Raw genomic sequence first — 24498 nt, 5'->3', positions numbered from 1 at the left:
TCAGGCCTTGTATGTGTTTATCTAAGCATCCAAAAGCCTTGTATAATACAGGGTGGGTTGTTTTAAATCAAGGTGATGTAAATCATTGATTTAAACCAAATGAGGTATATCATTGATTTAAATCATGACTCCAATTTAAGAGAAAAACCTGATCAAAATAATTGACCAGGGCACAACTCAAATGCCCTGTTGGGCCAGAACCAACCATGGGGGCTGAGGACAATTTTCAGTGCATTATCTTCTATTATATTAATTCTCCTGGGTGTGCCTTGGAATGTGCGTCCTGGAACCCAGCTGATTGGCTGGGTGGTGGAGGCACCTGATTGGCTCAGGTGCACCCCGGAGAATTGGCCGGCCAGGTGACCGCAGAGGCGAGGAGGTGGCCCGGCCGCAGTGGTTGTGGCGGGCCCGGCTGCAGAGGCGAGGTGGTGGGCCACAGCGGCGGCACCTCGGCCGCCACGGCAGCACTCGGCCTGGCAGCCAGGGCCCGGCCGGAGACTGGGGCAGGTGGGGGGCGGGGAGAGGTAGCCAGCCCCAAAGAGCGCACAGATGCTCTGTGTGGGGGTCAGCGAGTTACATTGAAATTCATCAACAAAATAAATGAAAGCTGTTAGCTAGCTAGTTTTCCTGCTGCCAAAGGAGCCACCATTTTAAGCAAGGATAGTGACCAGAAAATGGGCCCTGTCCCTGTTCATTCAGTGGGGCACTTGGGAGTGCATGCCAGCCCCAAACAAAGGCCAAGTCCCCTCTTCTCCCTAAATCACTGTTGCTCTTAGGCTGCAATCCTAGGCATGCTTACTTGGGAGCAAGCCTCACTGGGTACACCATGGAATTTATTTCCAAGTAAACTGCCATAGGATGGTGCTGGAAGGCAGTTCCCAGAGAAAATGCCCCCCCTCCCCTCAGAGAAGAGGGAACTGACTGAAAGAGTGACCATCTGCCATTCTGGGTTGTGCGCTGCCTGGGCCTGCCTGATGCTGCCGCTGTTCCAACCCACTCCATCCATCACCACTGCTGCTGCTCAAACAGCAGCAACTGGCTCACTGGCTCGTCGGTCCATCACTGTCACATGCAGCTCATCTGGTCTCCAGCAGCCAACTGCATTGAGCCGCAGCTGCTTGACAGTGGGAAAAGCCAAGAGCTCTTCATGGCTCCTACTGTTGCTGCAGGATACTCCTATCTGGGGGCCAGCAAAGAAGTCCTCGTGAACCGGATCTAGACCCTGGGCCATATATAAGCCTTTTTTAAAAAAATTGTAAACTGCCCAGAGACATTAGTTTTGGGTGGTATAAAACTATGTTAAATAAATAAATAATATGCTGTGCAGGTTTGATTTAAATCAAGTTTACCACTGGCAACTCTCTACATATTTCCTAAGCGATGGTGCAAATCTGATCACAAAAACATATTGAGGCTGTTCTCACGAGCAGCCAAGACTGGGCGAGGGCAGCAAAGCCCTAGCTTAGCCCTTGGCTGCCCGTGGGAACCCACGGGAGCCGACTGGTTCCCAGCAGCACCTTGGCGCTCCTGCCTAAGGAGCCCACCACCTAAACAAGGTTAAGGGAGTAAGCGCTCCCTTAGTCGCATTCTTGACCGTGTATCAGTACTGGCTGCTTTCAGCAGGTGCTGACACACTGACGGGCACTTGCCCATTGCTGGGGTGTGTGTGTGTCCCCACAATGCACTCCACACTTGCGTAGTGCATTGTGGGATTTCCAGGGGCCAGGACACGTTGTCCCGACCTCTGCACCTCCATGCTGTAGGCACGCAGTGCTGCTTGTCTAGGAGCACATTTCATGTTCCCAACAGGAGAACTCGGTCGTTGGGGGCGGGGGGGGGATGTACGTTTACCAAGCCTTCCCACCCACTGCCCTGCCTGACTGTGAAAATAACCTCGTTAATTTACAACTCAATAGAGCATTTGCAACATCTAGGTGGGTGTGCTTCCTGTAATTCTTTTAGATAACTTGATTTTTTTTACTAATTTAGAAAACTGTACATAATCCCTTTCTAATGTAATGGATACCTTTACGCATTACTTTTGTCAAGCTGCCACGCATCTCCTTGTTGCACTGCTTCTACTTGACACATTTTCCTCTTTTAATTAAGGAAGACATTTCTTCAAAATATTCCCAGATAAGTTCTCTCTTATGCCCAGAAACCATGACAGCTTTTCTGTGGCAGTGTGTGTGGGACTATAGGAAACAATGTACTGAATAAGGTCTTCCCTTTTTCCTTCCACTGTTTCTTTCTATTCTGCCTTTCTTATATTGTCTCCTTGTCTTAACTAACCCCTCTGCCTTGGCCCAGCCCCACAACAAACAATCATCCTACTATCCAGACCGTGTCTTTACATGTGACTTTAAAAGGTAAAGTGTGCAGTCAAGTCGGTGTCGACTTCTGGTGACCACAGAACCCTGTGGTTTTCTTTTTGGTACAATACAGGAGGGGTTTACCATTGCCCCCTCCCACGCAGTGTGAGATGATGCCTTTCAGAATCTTCCTATATCACTGCTGCCCAATATAGGTGTTTCCCACAGTATGGGAAAGATGCCAGTGGGGATTTGAACCGGCAACCACTGGCTTGCTAGTCAAGTCATTTCCATGCTGTGCCATTAGGTGGCTTACATGTGACTTTAGTCTGTTTACAAACAGAAACTGAGAGCCGAGAAATTTCCAAATAAAGGGTCTGGTGGGTACTGGGGCAGACTACAGCTGTTTTCATGAGATGAAACAGAAATGAATACCCATGTTTGATTGGAAGGTAACTTAATAGCCACCTTTGGACATCATGGGGAATCCCATGACATATGAATGACCGGAACCGCGATTCCTGGGCCCAACTGCAGTTCCAATTCCCCCGCCCCCCCAAACCTGGGAATGAACCCTTGGTTGGAAGTAAGTTATACTTAACAAACCAAGGGTCCATAGCCTCCAACGTGATGTCCGGTTTGTACAGCTTGCACAAACCAGAGTTAAAAGGGAGGAGCTCCTCTCTCTCTCTCTCTCTCAAGCACTATTGGCTGCTATGGCTGGCCTTCCTGTGTTGGAGGAAGCCCGTGCAGCAGTTACTCCCCCTTTGTGGTCTCCCAGACTGCAAATGACAGTCATCTGAGAGCGTGCATATTTTATACCATACTTTTAATTGCAATTCTTGTACTTCTTTTATAGCTCCTTTATTAAGAAATGTTCCAGGCTGTTCTGATGAGTTTTTTGTTTGCTTTCTCCTTGCTGACCATGATTCTGACGTTACGTATAATGTAGCCAAATTGATAGAATCAGACTCAAATACTTAATCCAATTACTATACTTTAGGATGAATTGTTATTGATGCTTAAAATTTTTGATCTGAATTTTTGAGGGACACCTCAAAACACAGAGTTTGTGATGTCATCCACCCCAATTCAAGATGGCATATGCATGAACTTATGAGGAACAAGTGGGCTAACTTGTGAACTGCCTAGCCCAGGGTTTCTTAACCTTGGGCCCCCAGATGTTTTTGGACTACAACTCCCATCATCTGGGGATGATGGGAGTAGTAGTCCAACAACATCTGGGGGCTCCCGGTTAAGAAACCCTGGCCTAACCAATTTTGACCAAATTTAATCCAGTTGTAGGGACAATATTCTTACTAGTACAACTTGTTAAGGTTCCCCCCCACCACCTCCAGAAACCTAAGCCCACGATTCCCATTGCCTCAATGTCTCGTTATTTGCGGTTGTCGCCAAGAACAGAACCCCTGCAGATAACGAGGTCCACCTGTATAGGTGTAGCATGTTTGTCATGAGATTTAATCTTTTTTCCAAAAAAAAATTTGAGAAATTTAATGTTTCATTTACTTAAAAAAATAATGATAATGATGATAATAATCTGATTTAATGGCAAAAATCCAATTTTACCACCCTGTTATAAAGTCTTCAAGTCTTGCAGATTCAAGAAGAACCACACTAGAAGCTTGTTCTCCTTCTGCCTCATATACACCAAATAAAAGCCTCTAACTCTACACACAGCCGTAAAAGCTGGCAGTACATTTTATGAGAAAAAAGCCTGCTGTAAATAGCCTTAAGTGGTCAATATTCAGTTTACTTGTTATTAATTTAGACAAGTATAACGTCTAAAAAGCCTAAAGAGATCCTTAGTTTTAACAAGATTCATGGCGTTGAAATTTGCTACAGGTGCAAATTAAAAAAAAAAAAAAACATTCATCAGTGGTGGAAAAACTAAGATCTGCAGCACCCAAAATGAACTAAGCTTTTGATCTCAGCATTTAAAAAGCCCAAAATGTAAGGACTTGGCTGATAGAGAGACATATTTTAATATCTATTTTATCTGCAACATTTCTATCCTATCACAATATTTAATCCTAATTTAAAGCATAGGTAGGCAACCTTTACATCACATGGCTGAGTTCCAGACTACCGAAACGGGTGTGGAACGGAGAGCTGCCTTGTCACCCTTCACACTATGTACCTGGCAGAGCCTTAATGGGGGAGGATGAATTTTGGGGGTTCTACCTTTCCCTCAGATTGCCCTGTAAAGTGACGCAGCCCTCAGGGACATACTTCTTTGTGTAGCAGAGCACTTCCAGGGGAATGAGTAATAATTGGGTCGAATTATGTCTTCCTTCATAAGTGGTCTTCAACACATGGAAGCATGTCCCTGATGACTGTGTAACCTTCAGGGACATATTTCTACTAGTTATAGGGCAATCTGAGACTAAGGAAGAAACTCCAAAATTCACCCTCCTCACTGTATGCTAGTTGCTGTGCAACTAGTTTCAATTCTCTTAAACAGGCATGCAACTCACATTACATGCCTACTTTGGTAGTATGGCTGTTCCCAAACTGCAGCTCAAAGCGCGGTTCGAGCACTTTGAGGGAAATTAAGAAGGGAACTTTGAGAAGACAGAGAGCAGGTGCTTACCTGCTCTCCACTCCCACTTCCAGCTTCCTGCTGCGGGAGTGTGCTTCCCAAAAAGCCCCACATGCTGTCAGCACACATGGTGCTCATGCATGCGCGGGTGCCATATGTGGCATGGTGTTGCTGACCACGCATGTGCTTTTTGGGACATGCAGCACCCCAGCAGGAGCCTGCTCTCCATTTTCTTAAAGTTCCCCTTCTAATTTCTTTCCATGTGCTCGAACCGTGCTTCAAACAGTGATTCAGGCACATCCCTATTTGGCAGTCTGGATCTCAGCACTGGCATGTGATGTGCAGCCCATCTTTTTTACTATTTGTCAGGATGATTCAAATGGCCAAGTGATAGCACACCTCAGATCAGTTTAGACATATGTATGGGCTGAGAGTGTGATCAAGAAGTTGTATCTAGAATTGTACCAGAAACATGTACCAGGCTGGATTCTTATGGAATTAGGAAGGGAAGATTATGGTTTAGCCCCACCCTAATCATGTCTCCAAGTGCAACTCTTGACTTTCTCATATTTAAAAAAGTGTACAGCTGCCATTCATTCCTACAGGGGAAAGTGAATTGTTGTAGTTACGAGCAACACCCTAATGAGTAGCCAGGCCACCACAGACATGGGCACCGTGTGTGTGTGTGTGTGTGTGAGAGAGAGAGAGAGAGAGAGAGCTGTATCTTTTTTCATGCTTCAGAAGGCAGCTCTAGGATTGTGGCATAGGGAATATCCTTCCCCATTCATCAAACTTCAACACTAGTTGAACATATACACAAAATTCAAGGTCACATATCCCCAAACTACAAATATCTGCAGCTGATATTATTATGATTATCTACATTTTATATCCCACTCTTCCTCCAAGGAGCCCAGAGCGGAGAAGTGACTGGCCCAGAGTCACCCAGCAAGTATCATGGCTGAATGAGGATTTGAACTCAGGTCTCCCCGGTCCTAGTCCAGCACTCTAACCACTACACCACACTAGCTCTATGTAGATAGAGCTAGAGATAGATATAGATCTTATCATGTAATCTTTTGGGCGGAGGGGTTTTGAGATGGGAGTAATATTTTCATTCATGCATTCTGAAACATTATCATCTAAAGCAGATCTGAAGTTTCTCAGCCCACTGACAGTCATCATTTTTCTTTCCAGAAGCCTCTTGGAATGACACTAAGGGCCAGTTCAGATGACGTATGTGAGCACGAACCCACTGTGTGTGGAGACCCAAGGCATGCCACACTGACCCAGAATAATTACATGAGGCTGAAGCATCCAAACTGGCCTCCAACTGCAGGGTTTAAAACACAGTTTAATTTTTCTGAACTGGTGCTCCAGCACTGATCCGTTATGATGTGGCAAAAATGGATGGACATTCAGCATTGTCAGTGTGGGCACACAACAATCTTAAGTTATTGTGGTAACAAAACTTACCACTGATTACTGGTGGTGGCTGGTGAGTGTGAAAACAAAACTTCAGTTGAAGCCATCAGTTTTGCTATTAGACACTATTATTATTATTAATAATTAAATTTATACCCCGCCCAAACTTACGTCTCTGGGCGGCTAACAACAATTAAAACACATATAAAAGTTAAAACAGTTAAACATATAACACATATAAAAGTTAAAACAATACAGTAATTTAAAAACCATAAAATTAACAGTACTTTTTAATTAAAAACCTGAGAAGGCTTGGGTAAAAAAATGGGTTTTCAAAGGTTTTTTAAAAATAACCAGAGATGGAGAGGATCGTAACTCAGCAGGGAGCGCATTCCACAATCTCGGGGCAGCGACTGAGAAGGCCCGTCTCTGTGTGACCACCAAACGAGTTGGCGGTAACTGGAGATGGACCTCCTCAGATGACCTCAATGAGCAGTGGGGTTCATAGCGAAGAAGACGCTCTCTTAAATACCCAGGACCTAAGCTGTTTAGGACTTTATAAGTTATAACTAGCACTTTGCATTTTGCCTGGAAACCTATCGACAGCCAGTGTAGCTCCATCAACAGAGGAGTAATGTGGTCTCTCCGAGATGACCCAGAGACCAACCTGGCTGCTGCATTCTGAACCAACTGAAGTTTCCGGACTACATACAAAGGCAGCCCCACGTAGAGCGCATTACAGAAGTCAAGTCTGGAGGTTACCAACAAATGTACCACTGTTTTGAGGTCACTGATCTCGAGAAACGGATGCAGCTGGCGTATCAGCCGGAGCTGATAGAAAGGACCCCTGGCCACCGACTCAACCTGAGAAATCAAGGAGAGGTGTGGATCCAGGAGTACTCCCAGACTGCGAACCTGTTCCTTTTGGGAAAGTGTGACCCCATCTAGAACAGGTAGATCAAAATCATCTCTGGAGTTCTGACCCCGCACAATAAGTACCTCCATCTTATCTGGACTCAGCTTCAGTTTATTCTCCCTCATCCAGCCCATTACTGCTTCCAGGCAGGCATTTAGGGAGGATATGTCATCACCTGAAGAAGCTGACATGAAGAAGTAGATCTGGGTGTCATCAGCATACTGGTAACACCCAGCTCCAAATCCCTTGATGATCTCTCCCAGCGGTTTCATGTAGATGTTAAAAAGTACTGGAGAGAATATGGAGCCTTGAGGGACACCATACTTAAGTTCAGATTTTGAAGAGCAACAGTCTCCAATTGACACCATCGGGAACCTGTCCGAGAGGTAGGAGCGGAACCACTGTAAAACAGTGCCTCCCACCCCCAACCCCCTCAGATGCTCCAGAAGGATACTATGGTCGATAGTATCGAAAGCCGCCGAGAGGTCCAAAAGGACCAACAGAGTCACACTTCCTCTGTCAATTGCCAATTGGAGATTATCCATCAGGCCAACCAAGGCAGTCTCCACCCTATAGCCCGCCTGAAACCAGTTTGAAATGGGTCTAGATAATCCGTTTCCTCCAAGACCATCTGGAGCTGAGAGGCCACCACCCTCTCAATTACCTTGCCCAGCCACGGGAGGTTGGAGACAGGCCTATAATTCTCAACTCTGAGGGATCTAATGCAGGTTTCTTTAGAAGAGGTCTAATAATTGCCTCCTTAAGACAAGGAGGCATCCTGCCCTCCCTCAGAGAAGCATTTATGATTTCTACCAGGCCGCCTACAACAGCCTCCCTGCTAGATAGAACAAGCCATGTTGGACAAGGGTCAAGAGAACAAGTGGTAGGCCTCACCGCTCCAAGCAGCTGGTCCACATCCTCAGGAGTCACAAACTGAAATTGATCTAGTCAAATCGTATAAGAGGAATTGTTGGACACCTCCAGTTCAGACATCAAATTAATTGTGGAGTCTCCATCTAAGCTGTGCTCATATATCTTTTCTTTATAAGATGGTGGCAGAAGAGGCACAGGAAGCCCTAGAGCTCCACCTGACAGTTGGTTCCATCCAGCTGTCATCTTTTTCTGGTGAAGTTATCTCAGAATGATACTATATCATGATCTAGCATCATGCCAGGGACATTCTGAAAATGAAAATGGAAGCCAAATGGAGACAACTACGAGGAAGAGACCTAGCACTTTCATTGCTCTCTCAAAACTTTACAAGAATTTCTCATCCATTTTAATTTCTGTTTCTTATCTCCCCTCTTAACCCCTCGAATGTTGTCAGCACTGGCTTTGGGGAAATGTTTGACTCAGTCCTATTATAATCCTACTACAGGACTGCACCATATGAGATCTTGCACATTTGAAATGGTTCCACTCTTTGACAAGTCATTCTATAAATTGTCCCCTTGAATGCAAACTTCTCTCCCTAAGCATATTTACAATGCCTCTCTTACCTTCGCCCTTCTGCTGACTGTTTAGAGTAAGGTCTCTATAGTTCCTCAAGCTTAAATACTCCATTACTCATTCTTATGTTTTGCAAAGTGTTATCTCATCCTCACCTACCAGCACACTCAGATCCTACAGTGTACTAATTCACTTAAATGTTGCCTCCAACAGAAAAATATACTAAAATGTAGCAGGTCAAAGTCATGTTACCAACAGTAGTATCTTAACTGGTATGCCAGTTTACAGGCACTTTGTTTATTACATTTATATCCTTTTCTTCAACAGAACTCAAGACAATGTATATGGTGTCCAAAATCCAGAGTAGTTAGTCATGACTAAGCACTACTGAAATCAATGACAAATGCTAGTCATGATTAACCTAAGTCCCATTAATTTCAATAAACTTAGTCATGACTAACTTAGTTTGGATGTTGTCCAATGTTCCCAGAGGTCCTATCTGGGCATTAACCAAACCAAGACTTACTTCTTTTGTTTCAGAAATGGTGCTGCATCATGTGCTTGATGCATACCATAGGGCCATAGCTTTTGCCTTTTAGTGAAAAGATAGTGCTCTGGAAATGTAATAGTATGGAAGTAATGCTACATTACTACATTAAAACTTTCACACTTTTAAAACAAAGTCAATATAAAATACAACACACACAATTTTTGAGCCATTTTTGGAAGGGTGGTATAGAAATTGAATAAATCATCATCATCATCATCATCATGATGTAATGGCCACATGCCTTGGGGAAAGGAGGTTTTCACAATGACTCCATCTTAAAATCTATTAGCTCTGCTCTTCAGTTTAGTACATTTGTAATTTTTTTTTTATTCTTTAGATACCATCTCTTACCAGGTTTCCTTTTACATCAAGTTTATGGTTCTGATAGAATCAACCTCTTTCATTCCATGACAAAAATGGTTTCTTGTAATGCAAGTGGATACACTCAGTGGCAAACCCAATTAATGTGCAAAATGACCCTGAGTGTTGACCTAAAAAACAGAGCCTAGGAGTACAGAATTCTTATACATAATGATTAGGCTTTGAAAAAACACAGATTAGACATTCTTTGATACTTTAAAAGGAAGTAGAGTTCTGTACCAAAACTGAAACGGTGTTCCTTAGATAATTCTTCCCATAAAATGTTAGTTAACGAAAGACAGAACTTGTGCTGAAAAACACTACACACCTATCTTGTTGGTGTTTAAAAAGATATCATGTAGCAAGCAGATGTGAAGTGCAATATATCTTTAGTAGATGAAGGGATTTTAATGCATTTGCTGATCAGTTTTCAAGTGAATGCCCACACTACATGCATTCAGACTATAAACAGAAGGATCATATTAGCTGTAATCCAGTGAAAGATGTGGTTAGAAAATTAATGTGCGAAGAATACATTTCACCATATGATAGATGCACCGTTAAGGGAAATGTAACCAAACATTCACTTCAATTGCTTTAAAAAAACAATTAATGGAGATAATCCCATTAATTTAACATTGAAAAAAGGCAAGAAAAGTGTCATATGAACAATTATGTAGTCACCCTTTATAGGACAGATAAATACAAAAACATAAACTGTAAATCTTTCAGGAAATCTTAATAAAAATCATGTACATTTATCAGAAAATCTTTGAATTTGCTTTGTTTTGAATTTAGCTTGTTCCTTATATGATATGATATATGTATACCTTTTGGAACTGCAGAGAAAAAGAAAGCTCTACATTCCCATATCTACTATGTCGACACTTTTCTGCCCAATGGGATTCTAGCAGTTTCACAGTGATTTTTTTTTTTTAAACACTTGTCAGTAAAATGCTGAGGGCAAGTTAATGGCCTTACAAGTCCCCTTTGAATACAGCACAAGCCACTTATTAAGAACCAAATTGTACAACCTGTGGGGAGAAAGGGAGGGAAGGCATGTCACCTTGAGGCCTACTCCCTCTCTCTTCTCATGTATAACCCAAGTGGGAAATTAACATTTGAACAGTGTCCTCTTGATACTGCAATCCTTTGCACATTTACATGAAAGAAAATAACATTGTTGCAAATGGGGCTGCTCTTCAGTAGGCATGCTTAGGATTGTGGGTTTCATTCTTTATTAACAATAAAACATTAAAAAAAAAAAAAAACCTATGCAAAACATGAGCAAGGTAGCTGCAGGCTGTCAGATGAGTGCCATCACCCACCCAGAAAGTGGCCAGAATCCATTGCAGCATTAGACCATTAACTGAGTCCTTTTAATTGATGCTAATGAATTTCAAAATGGTGTTGGGATTCTGGATGAGCTGAGACCTAGCTGTCAAGATGAAGCAGGAATGGTATAAGTGGCGTGCACTGTACTATTTGTCATGGTACATTAATACATGCAATTTATTAGGAATAAAACGAGAAAAGAATGCAAGCCAGGCAAGAAGCTTTGCTCACTTTCAAAGTCAAGGAAAAAATTTGGCCCCTGATCAAACTCTGTGCAAGTGAGAACTTTTAAAAGATTTCCCATTTGGTTCCTGAAAAATAGAAAAGGAACAGGAAAGGTGCTCTGAGATAACAAATCTTAAAAGCATTGAGGCAGATCATTTTGTACTGCTTGAATATGTTTATCTGTTAAAGCAAATCAGGCGTAAACATTCCTTCTCAACCAGTTCCTAAGTCAAGGGAAATGACGTTCCAATTTTTGAACTTACTTTCAAAATCCAGGAAAAAATGTGGGTAGTTTTCAATTTCCCTGGTAAGGACTTTAAGAAGATTACCCATACCAGCAAACCTAGTGAATGCAACAAAATCATAAAGAGTTATATATGCAAAATTAGAATGTTGAAAAAGTAAGGGTTTGACATGCACTGCTATTTTTGTTCAAACGAAAACCAGAAAAGCCATTTGATTTTGTAATTCTATCTCGAAAATAATTGACAAAAGAAAAACTAGTTGAGAATAGTTCAAACAGCAAATCAGCAGTCAGCTGCAGATTAACCCAAATATAGAAATGGATATTTAGAAATTACCTTCATTACTGAGGCTGGAGGCAGAAAATTGTTAGGAGAGATGAGAGCAGAATGACAGAGAAATCATTGCCAATGGTATGCACACTACCTTGTTTTGTACCACTCTTGCCTCTTGTCAAACAGCTTTCACAGTGATCCTGCAGTGATTAAAAAGGCTATAAGACTTGTTTGACCAGAGCTACTCATGAGAACTGAGCATACTAATCATGCTATAATTTTGTCCAATTTGTGTCTTGTTTTAGAGTGCCTTTAGGCCTTTTCACCACCACTTTCAAGCAAAGAGAACAGGATTGCACACAGCAGCCATGCCTCTCAATGCAGACACACCAGCTGTCCATGCTGTCCAGCAGCCACACGTTCACTGAGGCTCCACACATGATCACGATGTAGAGCCTCAAGGGGTCTGGCAGGGAGAGCGGGCTTACATAAGCAGTCGCTTGTTGCTGGGTGGCTGATTCCTGCACCTGGCTGCAGCTTGCTGGGGAGCTCTGGTGGTCAGGGGAAGGGGAGTACCACTGCACAGAGTCCAGGAGCTCCAGGAAGGCACTGCTCAAGTGTGCGGTACCTTCCTGAGGTACCCCTCTCCTCCCCCCCCCCACCCCGTGTGTCACACTCTGAGTGTCTGACACACGATCAAAGTAATGAGGTTAACGGAGTGCTTGTTCCGTTAACCTCATTTAGCGGGAGGATTACTTAGGCAGGGTAGCCACCTGTGCGCCCGGTGGTTCCAACGATCACTAGAAACCGGGCTGGGCTGCCTTAGCCCAGTTTCTAGTGATCGTGGGAATAGCTTTCTTGTGTGACTGAAAGGGGCTGTCCAATAAGCGTGGAGGACCCAATTACCCAATTATCACAGCTTATCCCCTTTCAGACAGAACGCTGAATGTGTGGCTACTGGGGGCATGGCAACTGAGTGTGTTGGTATTGGGGGTGTGGCTAGCAGACACACTCCTGTTACTCCAGTTTGCCTATACAAAATCGACCCATGGCTTATTTGTTTATTCACCTACACAGGGTAGTATACAGTATTTCTATATTCATCTTTGATTTTCATTACTTCATATCACTTGGGTTTATAAATCACCTAGATTGTGTACCCACAGAAAACCATTTGACGGAGTTCCCCCACCCACCCCTTTTCAGGTTATTGGTATGCCACAAATGACTGACATTGGTATATGTGGGCAATCAGGCTAATAAAAATATTTCTGAGCTGGAAAGTTTTACAGAGTATTTTCCCAGTTGATTTAACAGAGAATGCATTTACATGTAAGAAATCATTATAGAGCCTCGAAGTTTCAGTAATGAAAGAATTTGAAGGAGTCTTAAGAAAAATGAACAAGAAGCGTTCAACAAAGCATATGTCTGTCACTTGCCTACAAGAAGAAGAACTATATTATTACTTTTAGGGATAGCCTCATAAGGAACTGCTTTTCCTGTATTTATAGCAGGTCTGCTTATTCCTAAAAGGGTTGTACTGAGAACAATATGAGACTAGGCAAATCCACTGGTGAAATTAGTTGTGACTCTGGGCTGTAGAGATCCTCCTGAAATTTATTTACTACTTTCAATATTTGTTTGTAAACCACCTTTATATCTAATAATTGGTGGCATATAAATGTAACAAATAAATCGAAATCATGCTGAGTTTCAGGTCCAGCACAGTCAAAAAGCATTTAACCAGCATTTAAAAATCTGCTGGGCAGATATGGGTATGCTGTGTATACCCTCCCTAAGAGCAGGTATGTCAAACCCTTTCAATTAGTAACATTTTGCATACAATGTATTAAAACATGCAAAACCAAACATAAGTTTAAGAAAGCATAACCAGTTTTCAAGAAAGAAAGAAAGATCATATTTACTTTTAAAATAAAAGATTTATAATATGATGCAACAAGAATAACACAACTTCAACACAACTGACCCCCATTCAGTAACCCTACACTTGATTTTATCAATGCTATTTCATTGCCACTAACCTTGCCATGCAGAAGAGTCAGTTTCCAGAACAAAATTATTTAAAATCAGAAATACAATGATCATGCTCAAAACACGGCATTTTGAAAGACAATTCATCACAGAGTACAATGCAAACAGGGATTACATTCTTCCAACATTTTTTTTAAACTTACCTCATTTTAAGAGTGAAATCAGATTACAATCCAAAAGTAATACTATTTCAATTATAGCCATAAGCCACCCTAGTTGAGTTTCAAGGCATTGTAATGAAGCAGCCTGATTCCATACAGCACAAATTCCTAACCTTCTGGCCCTTGTGCCTGTGGATGGGCACTGTAGTCCAACAACATCCAGAAACCCAAAGATAGGAACATATATATGGGTATCTGTGGCTGCACAAATACGGAGCTTGTCCCAGAGCAAGTGGATCCTAGCCACATGGCACCAACCCACATTTCAGACAAAGCTCAAGCTATCAGGAAAAGGCAACTCCACTTTTGACAACATCCATTTTGGCCACATAGGTATAGGAGCGGGGGGGGGGGGGGGGAACGGGGGACGGGGACAAATTGCTGCACTCAATCAAGACAAGGGGTGGGGCTGCTGCCACCGTGGCATCAAACACCACACATCCACTCTTTATGTATTCATTTTGGGAAAACTATTCCCCTAAAAATGCTCTGTTAGACACAAATAAATGTATATTTGCACATTTTGTAAGACACGTACAACTGGAAACTACTGTGTTTTTCTTATTGGTCAACAACTGTAATAAACCTTTATTTGATTTGACCTGTATCATACAGACACATTCATCAGGGCTGGGCTGTGGCTCCCTGTTAAACGTGCATTTGGCGGCAAACCCTGGTGTTTACAGCTTTGCAATGTGTGGAAATGGCCACAAGTTGCTTTAGACTTCTGGAGAAGCATGAGGAACCAGAAGGAGAAGTGCCTCATGCTTTTGGTTTCTTGCACTTCTCCATAAGCTCCAAAACAGAATTAAGCATTTGCATTCTGAAGAAAGAAGAAAAAAATGTATCAGCATTAATATTAAGATTGTCTTGCTCTTTTCTCTGCAAGCTGCTGCTAGTTCAAGGCTTTCCCAGAAGCTAGGGAACAGCTTTAGATGTAGAAGATACTTCCTGCATATGTTGTAATGTCAGAAACAGCTTTGTGCATCTCCACACTTCCTCACGCCCAACACACACAAATTCTCCCACTGTTCCGGACTGCAGAGTCCAAAGTCCCAATTATGATACACAGTATTCAATGCACATCACATAGCTTTATGGCTACACTGTTCACAGATGTACTTATCAATAGGGATGTGCAAAACATTTTGAGCTCGAAACAGGCCGTTAAATTACACAGGGGGGGCTATTCTCACGACCAACAAAAGTTGGGCTAGCAGAGGCTAGCCCAGTTTTTGTTGGTCGTCAGAACCACCGGGCTCACAGCTGAGCCCGGTGGTTCTGGAGAGGCTAACCCGCTCGAGAACCCCTGGCAAAAAGCAGGTTTGCGGAGCGAGCACTCCTTCAAACCTGCTTTTTGCGATTGTGAGTAGCCGTGGCGTACCTTCGCGCCGCGCCTACTCATAAGTAGACCCCCGGCTGGGAGGCTTAAAAGCAGCCTCCTGGCTCGGGGGTCTCCCCAGTATGACCTGCGTGCTCACGCAGGGCATACTGGGGCTTGCCCCGCTCCCCCAACCCCCCGCTGGCTCCATCTCAGAGCCGACCATCGTGTGGGCAGCCGATCCGGCTGCCCAGGGCTCCCTGCCCACTCGTGAGGGGGAGAGCAGGCTCAGCCCGCTTACCGGACAAAACCGGGTCTCATTGATCATGAGACCTAGTCCTGAATGTAATAGGAGGGTGGAGTAGGAGTTGTGCCCTGCAGAGAGACTGCTTTGGAGCTCAGGCAGTATGTTGCTGGGCAGCAGACTGAGCATGCAAGCAGAGGCAAGGAACCATTTTTGCTGCTTTTCCCTCCCTTCAAAAGTACTTTTTGACTCCCAGGAATATGTCTCTTGAGGACTGCACAACCAGAGACAGTGCTCTCTGCTGTCAGATTAAAAGATACTTTCTAGTCTTGAAAGTCTTCATCAAAATCTCAGAATAACTTCCTGCCTCCTATTACTCCACTCCCAACAGATTTCTATACTTTTGGATATGGATCAATTTGAATCCTACCTCATATTCTGTACCATTTCTGACATCACCCTTACTGATGTGTGAGTAGCATGGTAATGTCTGAAGTTCATTTGCACATGGAGGAGACCAGCTCTTTTCCATGTCAGTGTTATTCCAGTCTTCGAGGGAGAAGCACATGTCAAAACATCCTTGACATGGACCACTCCACATAACTGCAACCCCCAACATTCCCAAGGGGGCTGGGGCTGGTTTTCACTTGCTGGCATTTGTGTGTGAACACCTAAAAATAAAAAATAATAAAACTGTATTTGTTAGCCACCCCATAACAAATTGTTCTCTGGGCAGCTCACAACACATCAAAACATCCAATAAAAACACATAAAACAAACACACACACAAAACCCCCAAAACAAAGTACGAAACAATTTAAGAACTTGTGTTTAAGTCAGTTTAAAAAAAATAAAATTTAAAAAGCCTGAGTGAACAGAAAGGTTTTTACCTAGCATCTAAAAGAACAAAATGATGGTGTCAGGCGAACCTCACTGGGGAGGCTGTGAGCACCCATTTCTAACATGCTGCTTTGGTAATCTGTGCATGAAAGAATCACTTTCCGCCTAAATATCTATCAGGCAGGAAGCATGGAAGTAGCCACAAGGAACCAGACGCCAGCATGTGTGAACCAACTCAAGAGCTCCCTGAGAAATTAAAGGAGCCCCCAAGATGAACAGAGTACTAGAGTACACATCTCTTCAACCAGGCTTTCCCAGCTTTTAAAAACTTGTTTTTAAATTGTTCTGACTATTTAATTGTTAATAATTGTTTTATGCCTTTATAATCTTTGTTTTAATTATTAACTGGTTTTAATGTAAACCGCCCTGAGCCTTTTGGAAGGGTGGTATAAAAGTTTTATTAATATTAATAAAATAAAAATAATAATAATAATAATAATAATAATAATAATAATAGTTTTCATTCCTTAGTTATAGGAGAAGGGACCTGAGCCTTGTGTATCCAGTACTAGACATGTTTACTTATGTTGTACTAAATTCAAAGGGACTTGTTTCCAAGGAAGGGTGCATAAGACTGCAGCCTTGAACAGACATCTTGTATCCAAATAATTGCCTCCCAATGTCAAACAGGTGTCAAGGAAGCATTTCCACTATTCAACCTGTTCACAAAATCCCCTGGACAGTTGATTCTTCTTCCATTTTCCCCTCCCAATGCTACCTTACATCCTGATTTGTTTTAGCCCTTCACAGTCACACCAGGGGAAAGAATGGGTTTCTATGTGAAGCGTGAAAACGCAGAGCTGTCTGAAGCAAGCACACTTTTTATTATTAATAGCAAACAGATCACATAACAGCTGTATACATATTAATGGGCCAAAAAAAAAAAAAAGTATCACCTCTGTATTATGTCCTGGCTGTTAACAGTAGAAATTCTTGGGCAACACATCAATCAGGTTTAATTACAGAATGGCATAAGATCAGCCAGTTCTATTCAGTCAATTTATAGGCAAAAATAAATAAATAAATAAATAAATAAACAAGCAAATCTTATTGTGCTTTATAACAAAGACCTATTGCCTAGAAAAGTAAAAGTAATGACTAGCCTGGCAATTTAAAAAACAACAACAAAAAACAGGTTCAGCTGCTGATTAAAGGAAAATGCTCTCAAATACAACTGAACACACATTCCAAATTGAAAAACTATAAAATGTAAACAGTGTTGTTGTTTTTAATGGCATATTTAACAGTAAGCAACTAGATACTAATCCCAATTCAGCAATAAAATTTAAAAAGTAAATGTCTTGTTAAGACAATTGCGTTACAAAGTCTCACTTGTATATTAAAGATCAAGTTTATTCTAAGACTGCCAGTTTTAAGCCATGACAAATCCACATGATGATTAATCACACACACCCCTTTATGGCAAATATCATTTGCCCCTTTCATAATATTAGGTGCACGTGACTGCAGTGATCTATCATACAAAGAAAACGGACATTGTTCAGTGATGTGAGCAAAGTTAAACATATGCATAGAAGTGGACATTGTGCAGTTGTTTGGACAACCCTGCAGTGCTACACAGTGGATTTCCTGTGGAGGAGACATTTAAAACTCACAGACCAGTCTATAGACATTTGCTCATTCAATATGGCTTCACATGAAGGAGGAAAGGGGGAAAGGGCACAACAAGCTCAGAATGAGTTTTTGTTGATTACATAGTGCCCTCTGCTGTTTGACAGAGAAATTAAAAGAAAAGTGCCAATTTTAATCAGTATTTTTAGTTAAAACATTTTGCCCTATTAGTGTGGTGTTAGCAACTCCATTCAAAATCTGTTAAGATGTCATTTTTACCTTTGCAAAGTTGTCAAAGAAAATGTAATGTTAACACTTGTTTCATGTAAATTGTCTTCGGGTAAAAGTAATCAAGCCCAAAATAGGAAAGAGGGAGATTTGTAAATCTTAAAACTATTCTCAGGTTAGGCAAATAGCCTGCAGAACTAAGGGAAGCTGTCCACTGTGGTCTACTAACATCCACGTGTTTTGCTTAATTTAGAGTGCAGAACAGATTAGCATGCCAAGACTCAAGCTACCCATGAGGTTAAGGGCAATGCAATGAAAACAGGGACATGGAGATGAAAAATTAAAATCTGGTGTACATTAACCAAAGTTGGTGTGATTTTGTAGATAAATATTTGAAGATCAACAATTCACCCATTTAATCCATGCCTTGGCCATACTTTTGGCCAGGAAGTCTGGAAGGTCTAATAAAATATGGATAGTAAAGAGCTGTGTAATCACCCCATGTATTTTATGCTGGTCTATGACCGTATGGATAGTAAAGAGAAGCTATACTGCATTTGTATGATGTATCCTAAAAAGGTCATTTTTACTTTTCTCCAGTTATCAAGTTTTTAAGGGGTGAGCATTATGTACACTATGTAAATAATGGTGATTTAGTTGCCAAAAATGTCTCTAAAAGTTTTTTTTAAAGAGTAGCCAGTGCAAAGAAAAATCAAAATCATTATAAGCAGTCAGACTTTTCATGCCCTAACTTGCCACAATATTTGCATTCATGGGTTGACATTGACTAAATTATGTATAAATAGTCCCTTTGAAATTAATGAGACAAGTTAGTCAAGACTATTTGTCCCATTAATTTCAAGGTTACTTGTGGCCATTTAGTCTGGATGTCATTTAAAAAACCCCCAAAACATTTCTCCAATACACATGGCAAGGAAATTATTTTTCACAGTAACAGAATCAAGCTTCCTATTTGGCTTGATATTGTTCCATGGATATGCCAACAGAAAATAGTCAGTTCTCAATATCTAACCACCATTCACAAGACAATAGCCAGAATTCTGCATTGAACTGCAGCATGTACATTTTATTAGTTATTTATATGGCATAATAAGATTGTATTTCTAAATAGCTCCGGGGAGTATGTGTGTGCTATGCATGTGTGTTAAAGTAACTTTATGCTATGTAAAAACCATTTTTCTGTATATGCAGGAACAAATGAATGTAATGGAATGAGTAAATAAATAGTTCTGCACACATCAGAAATATTAAGAGGCCCTAGCAAGAGAAAGATAGCAGCTCAGGAGAGCCACAAGAGTAAGCCAATTTTGATGTCATATGGAACTATGATTAAATTTTGCATCTACCCAACAGCCCCAAGTCTCAGAAGCACATGCACCCACTCTCCTGCCTGCGTAAGCCTAAGCAGAATTCTGAGAGAAGTTGAAAACAAACCAGGACTGGTCAGTTGGGATGCCACAACCAATTCCCCCAAAATAAATGTAGATCTGAACCAAAGGTTTGAAGGGGGTTTCAGATCTAGATTTAATTTAGGGATAAACCAAGATTGGCTGGTTCGGATATCACAACCAATCTTGGTTTGTTTTTAAACTCAGTCAGATGAGGAATTCAGATGGACAGAGGAGGGGGGAGAATGTATGCTTCCAAGGCTTGGGAACATCATGCAGAATTACAATTTAACTATGGTTCTATGCAACATCTGAATTGGCCTACTGCAACATTTGGTAAGAAGACTAGTGACTGGTCCAGCTGCTTGACTTTAGTCAAGGCGGCTATTCTCACATGCAGCCTAACCGAGGCTAGGGAAGCCCAGCCTAGTTAGGCTGGGTGTGAGAACTGCTGGCATCGGACCCAATCCTGGCAGGGCAGTGCTGCCTAGCCTCGCTTTGGAATCTGGCTCTTAGCCAGAGTTAACCTGGGCTGCAGAATCATGTGTTGGCTGGGCCTATGTTTAACCCCAGTGGACACAGAGACAGGAAGAATCCCTCAATGCATCACATGTTGTGCTGTGCACTGTGAGATCTACGGAGTTCTGCGCTGTGGCATGCAGCACGGATCGTCTGGGCCCAGCAACTTAACAGCCATGGTCTGGAAGGAAGGTGAGTTTCACCATCCTCCCCCGCCCTGCCACCCGCCCAATCATGTGAACAACCTCAAGTTGTTTCTACAGTATGTCTAAGCCAGACATAATAGTGTCTTTTCTCTGGAAACATAACAGAAGTAGAATTGTCCTTTTTCTGGACTGCCAAATACTGTCATTAATTCTAGGAACTGATACCATTTTTCAACACTCATCATTCAAGTTACAGTATATGGACTAAACTGCAGCACTCCAGTTTTCCAAATGTAGTATCACAATAAGGTCATTCATACAATCAAAACCTGTGTGTTCTACCCAAGCTTGGGAGCTGTGTGTGCTCGCAATTTTTGGTTGTGTGGAGGCAAGGTAAAAGGAAGAGGAAAAGTAGCCCTAATCTGGGCTTAATGACACATGCAGTTGGGCCCTAAAGCTGCAATTCTAGACACACCTAACCCAGGAGTAAGCTCCACTGAACTCCATGAGAATTCTTTTTCAGTAAGCATGCTTAGTAGGGATATGCAAGCCATCCGTGAGGCCAATTCGGCTTGAATCTGCACTGGATTCAAACCAATCTGGTCCAGTCGAACCGGGTCTGGTCCGGTCCAGCCATTAAACGGGGCTGAACTTGCTCGTGGGCTGCCTCGGAGGATATTCTTGTAAAGGGGAATCCAGCAAAGATTCCCCTTTACAAGTAAAGGGCATTTATTCCTTAGAATAAGTGTGTGTGTGTGTGTGGGGAAGGTAAGAACATAAGAACAGCCCTGCTGGATCAGGCCCATGGCCCATCTAGTCCAGCATCCTGTTTCATACAGTGGCCCACCAGATGTCACTGGGAGCCTAAAGGCAGGCATTTAGGGCATACTCTCTCTCCTGCTGTTACTCCCCTGCAACTGGTATTCAAAGGCATCCTGCCTCTGAGGCTGGAGATGGCCTATAGCCCTCTAACTAGTAGCCAGTGATAGACCTCTCCTCCATTAACTTATCCAAATCCCTCTTAAAGCCATCCAGGTTCTTGGCTGTCACCACATCTTGTGGCAGAGAATTCCACAAGTTGATTATGCATTGTGTGAAAAAGTACTTCCATTTGTTGGTCCTAAATTTCCTGGCCATCAATTTCATGAGATGACCCCTGGTTCTAGAGTTATGTGAGAGGTAGTTTTTACCTTTAAAATTAAAGCACCAGGATGGCAGAGCCAGCAGTAACGACTCCTCCAACCCAACCCCACCAGCCTCCCAAATGACAGCCCAGAACGACTGCAGTCAGGTTTGGGCTCTGAGCACATGTAGAGGCCATTTTTGTGACCTCTGCCCAAGCGCAGCGGCATGGAGTTAGATGAGCTGCTGAAGCCACCTCCGATGCCTCCACAGCTGCTGCAGACACCTCCACCATCCACACCGCCTGGATTTTAAAGTTTTCTCCCCCGCCTTCATTTACTCTAGGGAATGCCCTTTACTTGTAAAGGGAAATCCTTGCCAGATTCTCCCAAGCATACCCCCCAAGCTGGCCCACGAGCTGGTTCTTCAAACCAGGGGTCAGTCCGGTTCAAACTTGGGACTCCTCAAACTGGGCCGGCTCTATATCAAGCCCGGCTGGAAGCAAGCTGGCACACACATCCCTAATGTTTAGGATTACACTATCTGTTTTGCAAGGGCTTAAGAAGTGCGATACCATCATTTATACCAGCACACCAAAGACAACATCATGCTGGTATAGCTGGAATGTTATAATGCCATCCAAGGCAGATATGATCCTGCAGATGATAGGATTTGAATGCTGAAAAAATGAAATAGCTTTTTAGTCTTCACATGTTTGATTTAATCCCCTGTCCCATTACACTCTCTCTCTATGTGGGCAGAAAGGAAAGCACTGTAGCATGCTTTCGATGGCAAAATCTGGGCACTAAGCAGTTATAGGCTGCTCATCAGCTTTGAAACCCCCTTGCTCCAAAGGTCCAATAAAATTCCAAAATATTTTCAAGGTTTGTGTCTTCGTCAATTGATTCGAATTTGCATCGATTCACCCCTCAAAAGGGCAATTAGATTCAAATCAAATTTCTGAAATTCAATTCAAATTTCATTCAAGGGCTGTTTGGCACCAGACACCATAACAGGCTCGAATCAATTCAAATTTGAAATGAATGTTTGAATTTGATTCAGATTCAAAAAATTTTTTGAAATTCAATTCAAAAGATTCAATTTGAGCATATCCCTATTTGTCATATGGATTTTATTTTCACAGAGAAAGTCATTGGTTGATCTTAAGATGCTGCAGTGGCACCTCAAGGGAAGGAATGGACGGATTTTTTGTTCAAAGCAAAGATCTTGAGTTGTGCTCAAAAACCTACAGAGAATCAAAGGTGATCTTGGAACAAGTACTGGTATGGTGTACATCCAGTAACCAGTCCCTCTAAATAGAAGAGAAGGAGGTGCTCTGCTGTCACCATCTTTGTTATTGGGTACTTGATTCTGAATATAATCTGAAGTCTAAGGACAAAGGACCAGCTTGAGAAAGAGCTATTTGTCATCCAATGTCAGAAATAATCACCTCTTGGCAACCGGTCAAGGCAAGCTTTTAGACAGTAGCCAAGTCTACTGGAGACCCAAATTGGATTTGTGTTGGCACTGCTGCTTGTTCAGAAATCTCTGGACCTTGACGCAGAACAATGTCTCCATCAGCATGGCCAAGAGATCGCTGAGTAGGCAGCAGCTTGTACAGAATTTCAGTAGCACTCCACAGACAACTATGTCTATGCAGGGGAAGGTAGACAGTCAAGTGGCTGAGTTACAGCTATGCATAATCAACTCTTCAGGGCTACTTCCTACTACAAATACGGCAACACATCATAGCTGGCAAGTAACGCAATTTGAAAAAGAGCTTAGAGACTTGTATTCCATTTATCTCCAACTTAAGCAGCCCCAGCTTACTGAAAATAAACCAGTTAAGTGGAATTCTACACCCCCCCCCTTTTAATTGGTATAAATATCTCCTATATTTCTACACACACACACTCCCCACAATTGGTATAATCTTTAATGACACTGAATGAAGAGAACAAGCTGTGGAGTTCTGAGAAAAGCTTTGAATGGCAAGGATATTTGTGGCTAGCCACAGTGATACACAGATTACTTTGCCATACTCCTAAATGGCTGCTTCTCTTAACATAACATGTTAAAAGTTGGCAAAAATAAATAAATAATCTAACAGCAAAGTTTCAAAACAGCAGCAAATCAGGCTGTTATGTGAAATTCCTGGACAAGAACTGATATTCACCATTTACATCATTGAATGAATGCCCATATAAGGAGTCTTACATTTTCGGACTTAAAACAGTTTGTTTCTCTAAACGTAGTGCTAAATACAGAGATGTGGGGTGGAACATTTTCCAATACTCACCTGGCAATCAAAGTCTACCCATACATTAGGGATTCTGAAACTGTGGGTCAGGACACCTGGGTGAGTTGCAAACAACTTTAAAGGGGTTCGGGAGGGAGCTATCAGAAGGCAGGAGCCTTTCCTGACATCTTCGAGGCATGCAGATGTTTGGGGGTGATGGGAGATGGACAGGGAGACAACAGCCCCTGGGCTCCTTCAACATTCACAAAGCTGAGGGAAGATACAACAATGGCACTTCTTTGGCCAACAGGATGGAGGACAGCTCCTTCTCAGGGAATGAGCACTAGCAAGTATCTCCCAAGACAGAACTCTCTTTCAGTCCATTCTTGAAAATGTCTCTTCCTCAATTTTTGACTAGTATAGAAGATGAGTACAAAGAATTAAGTGTGAAAACTCTGGAAATACTGACTCCCTTTGCTTGATTCCTACTTGTGTGAACCAGAATTTTCAGCAGTTGATGCTATAAGGAGAAAATACCTATCAAAAGTAACTTGCGAGTGTAAAATTAGCTCCAAGAAATCTGGCAGTCTCCAACAGAAAGCCCAGGCAGGAGTGTGCAAACCAGGAAAAAGCAGACAGGCGTATTCAAGCTCACCCTCCTTATCAAAAATTTAAATTGTGCTTTATTTATATCCACTTAATCAATCAGTAGCCACATAATGGGGCAGTAGGGAAATGGGAAACACCTATATTGGGAAGCAGCGATATAGGAAGATGCTGAAAGGTATCATCTCATACTTCGCAGGAGGAGGCAATGGTAAACCCTTCCTGTATTCTACCAAAGACAACCACAGGGTTCTGTAGTTGCCAGGAGTCGACACCGACTTGATGGCACAACTTTACTTAATCAATCAGTAGGTTTAATCATGGGGGGA

General features: G+C 42.3%; 1 protein-coding gene across 15 annotated transcripts in view; it reads right to left on the bottom strand.

Moving 5' to 3' along the window:
• The window catches only part of CYRIA (CYFIP related Rac1 interactor A), a 97702-nt gene that overhangs the window by 27151 nt on the left and 46053 nt on the right, over positions 1-24498 (bottom strand). For 5 of the 15 annotated variants that reach the window (XM_053285388.1, XM_053285389.1, XM_053285386.1 and 2 more), the window contains one exon: positions 11396-11475. The exons of 5 other annotated variants lie outside the window; for them this stretch is intronic. In XM_053285388.1, coding sequence (XP_053141363.1) covers positions 11396-11465 — 70 coding nt within the window. In that variant the 5' untranslated portion in view covers positions 11466-11475. Of the gene's footprint in view, positions 1-11138; positions 11219-11395; positions 11476-11801; positions 11851-24498 lie in introns of those variants that run through there. 5 more of the 15 variants (XM_053285381.1, XM_053285382.1, XR_008313655.1 and 2 more) reach the window with 4 other exon arrangements.

The sequence above is a fragment of the Hemicordylus capensis genome, chromosome 1, assembly GCF_027244095.1.
Source record: "Hemicordylus capensis ecotype Gifberg chromosome 1, rHemCap1.1.pri, whole genome shotgun sequence".
In the NCBI taxonomy this organism is placed as follows: domain Eukaryota; kingdom Metazoa; phylum Chordata; class Lepidosauria; order Squamata; family Cordylidae; genus Hemicordylus; species Hemicordylus capensis.
Note: the sequence above shows the minus strand (reverse complement) of the source record. Positions and strands in the feature narration are given on the sequence as shown.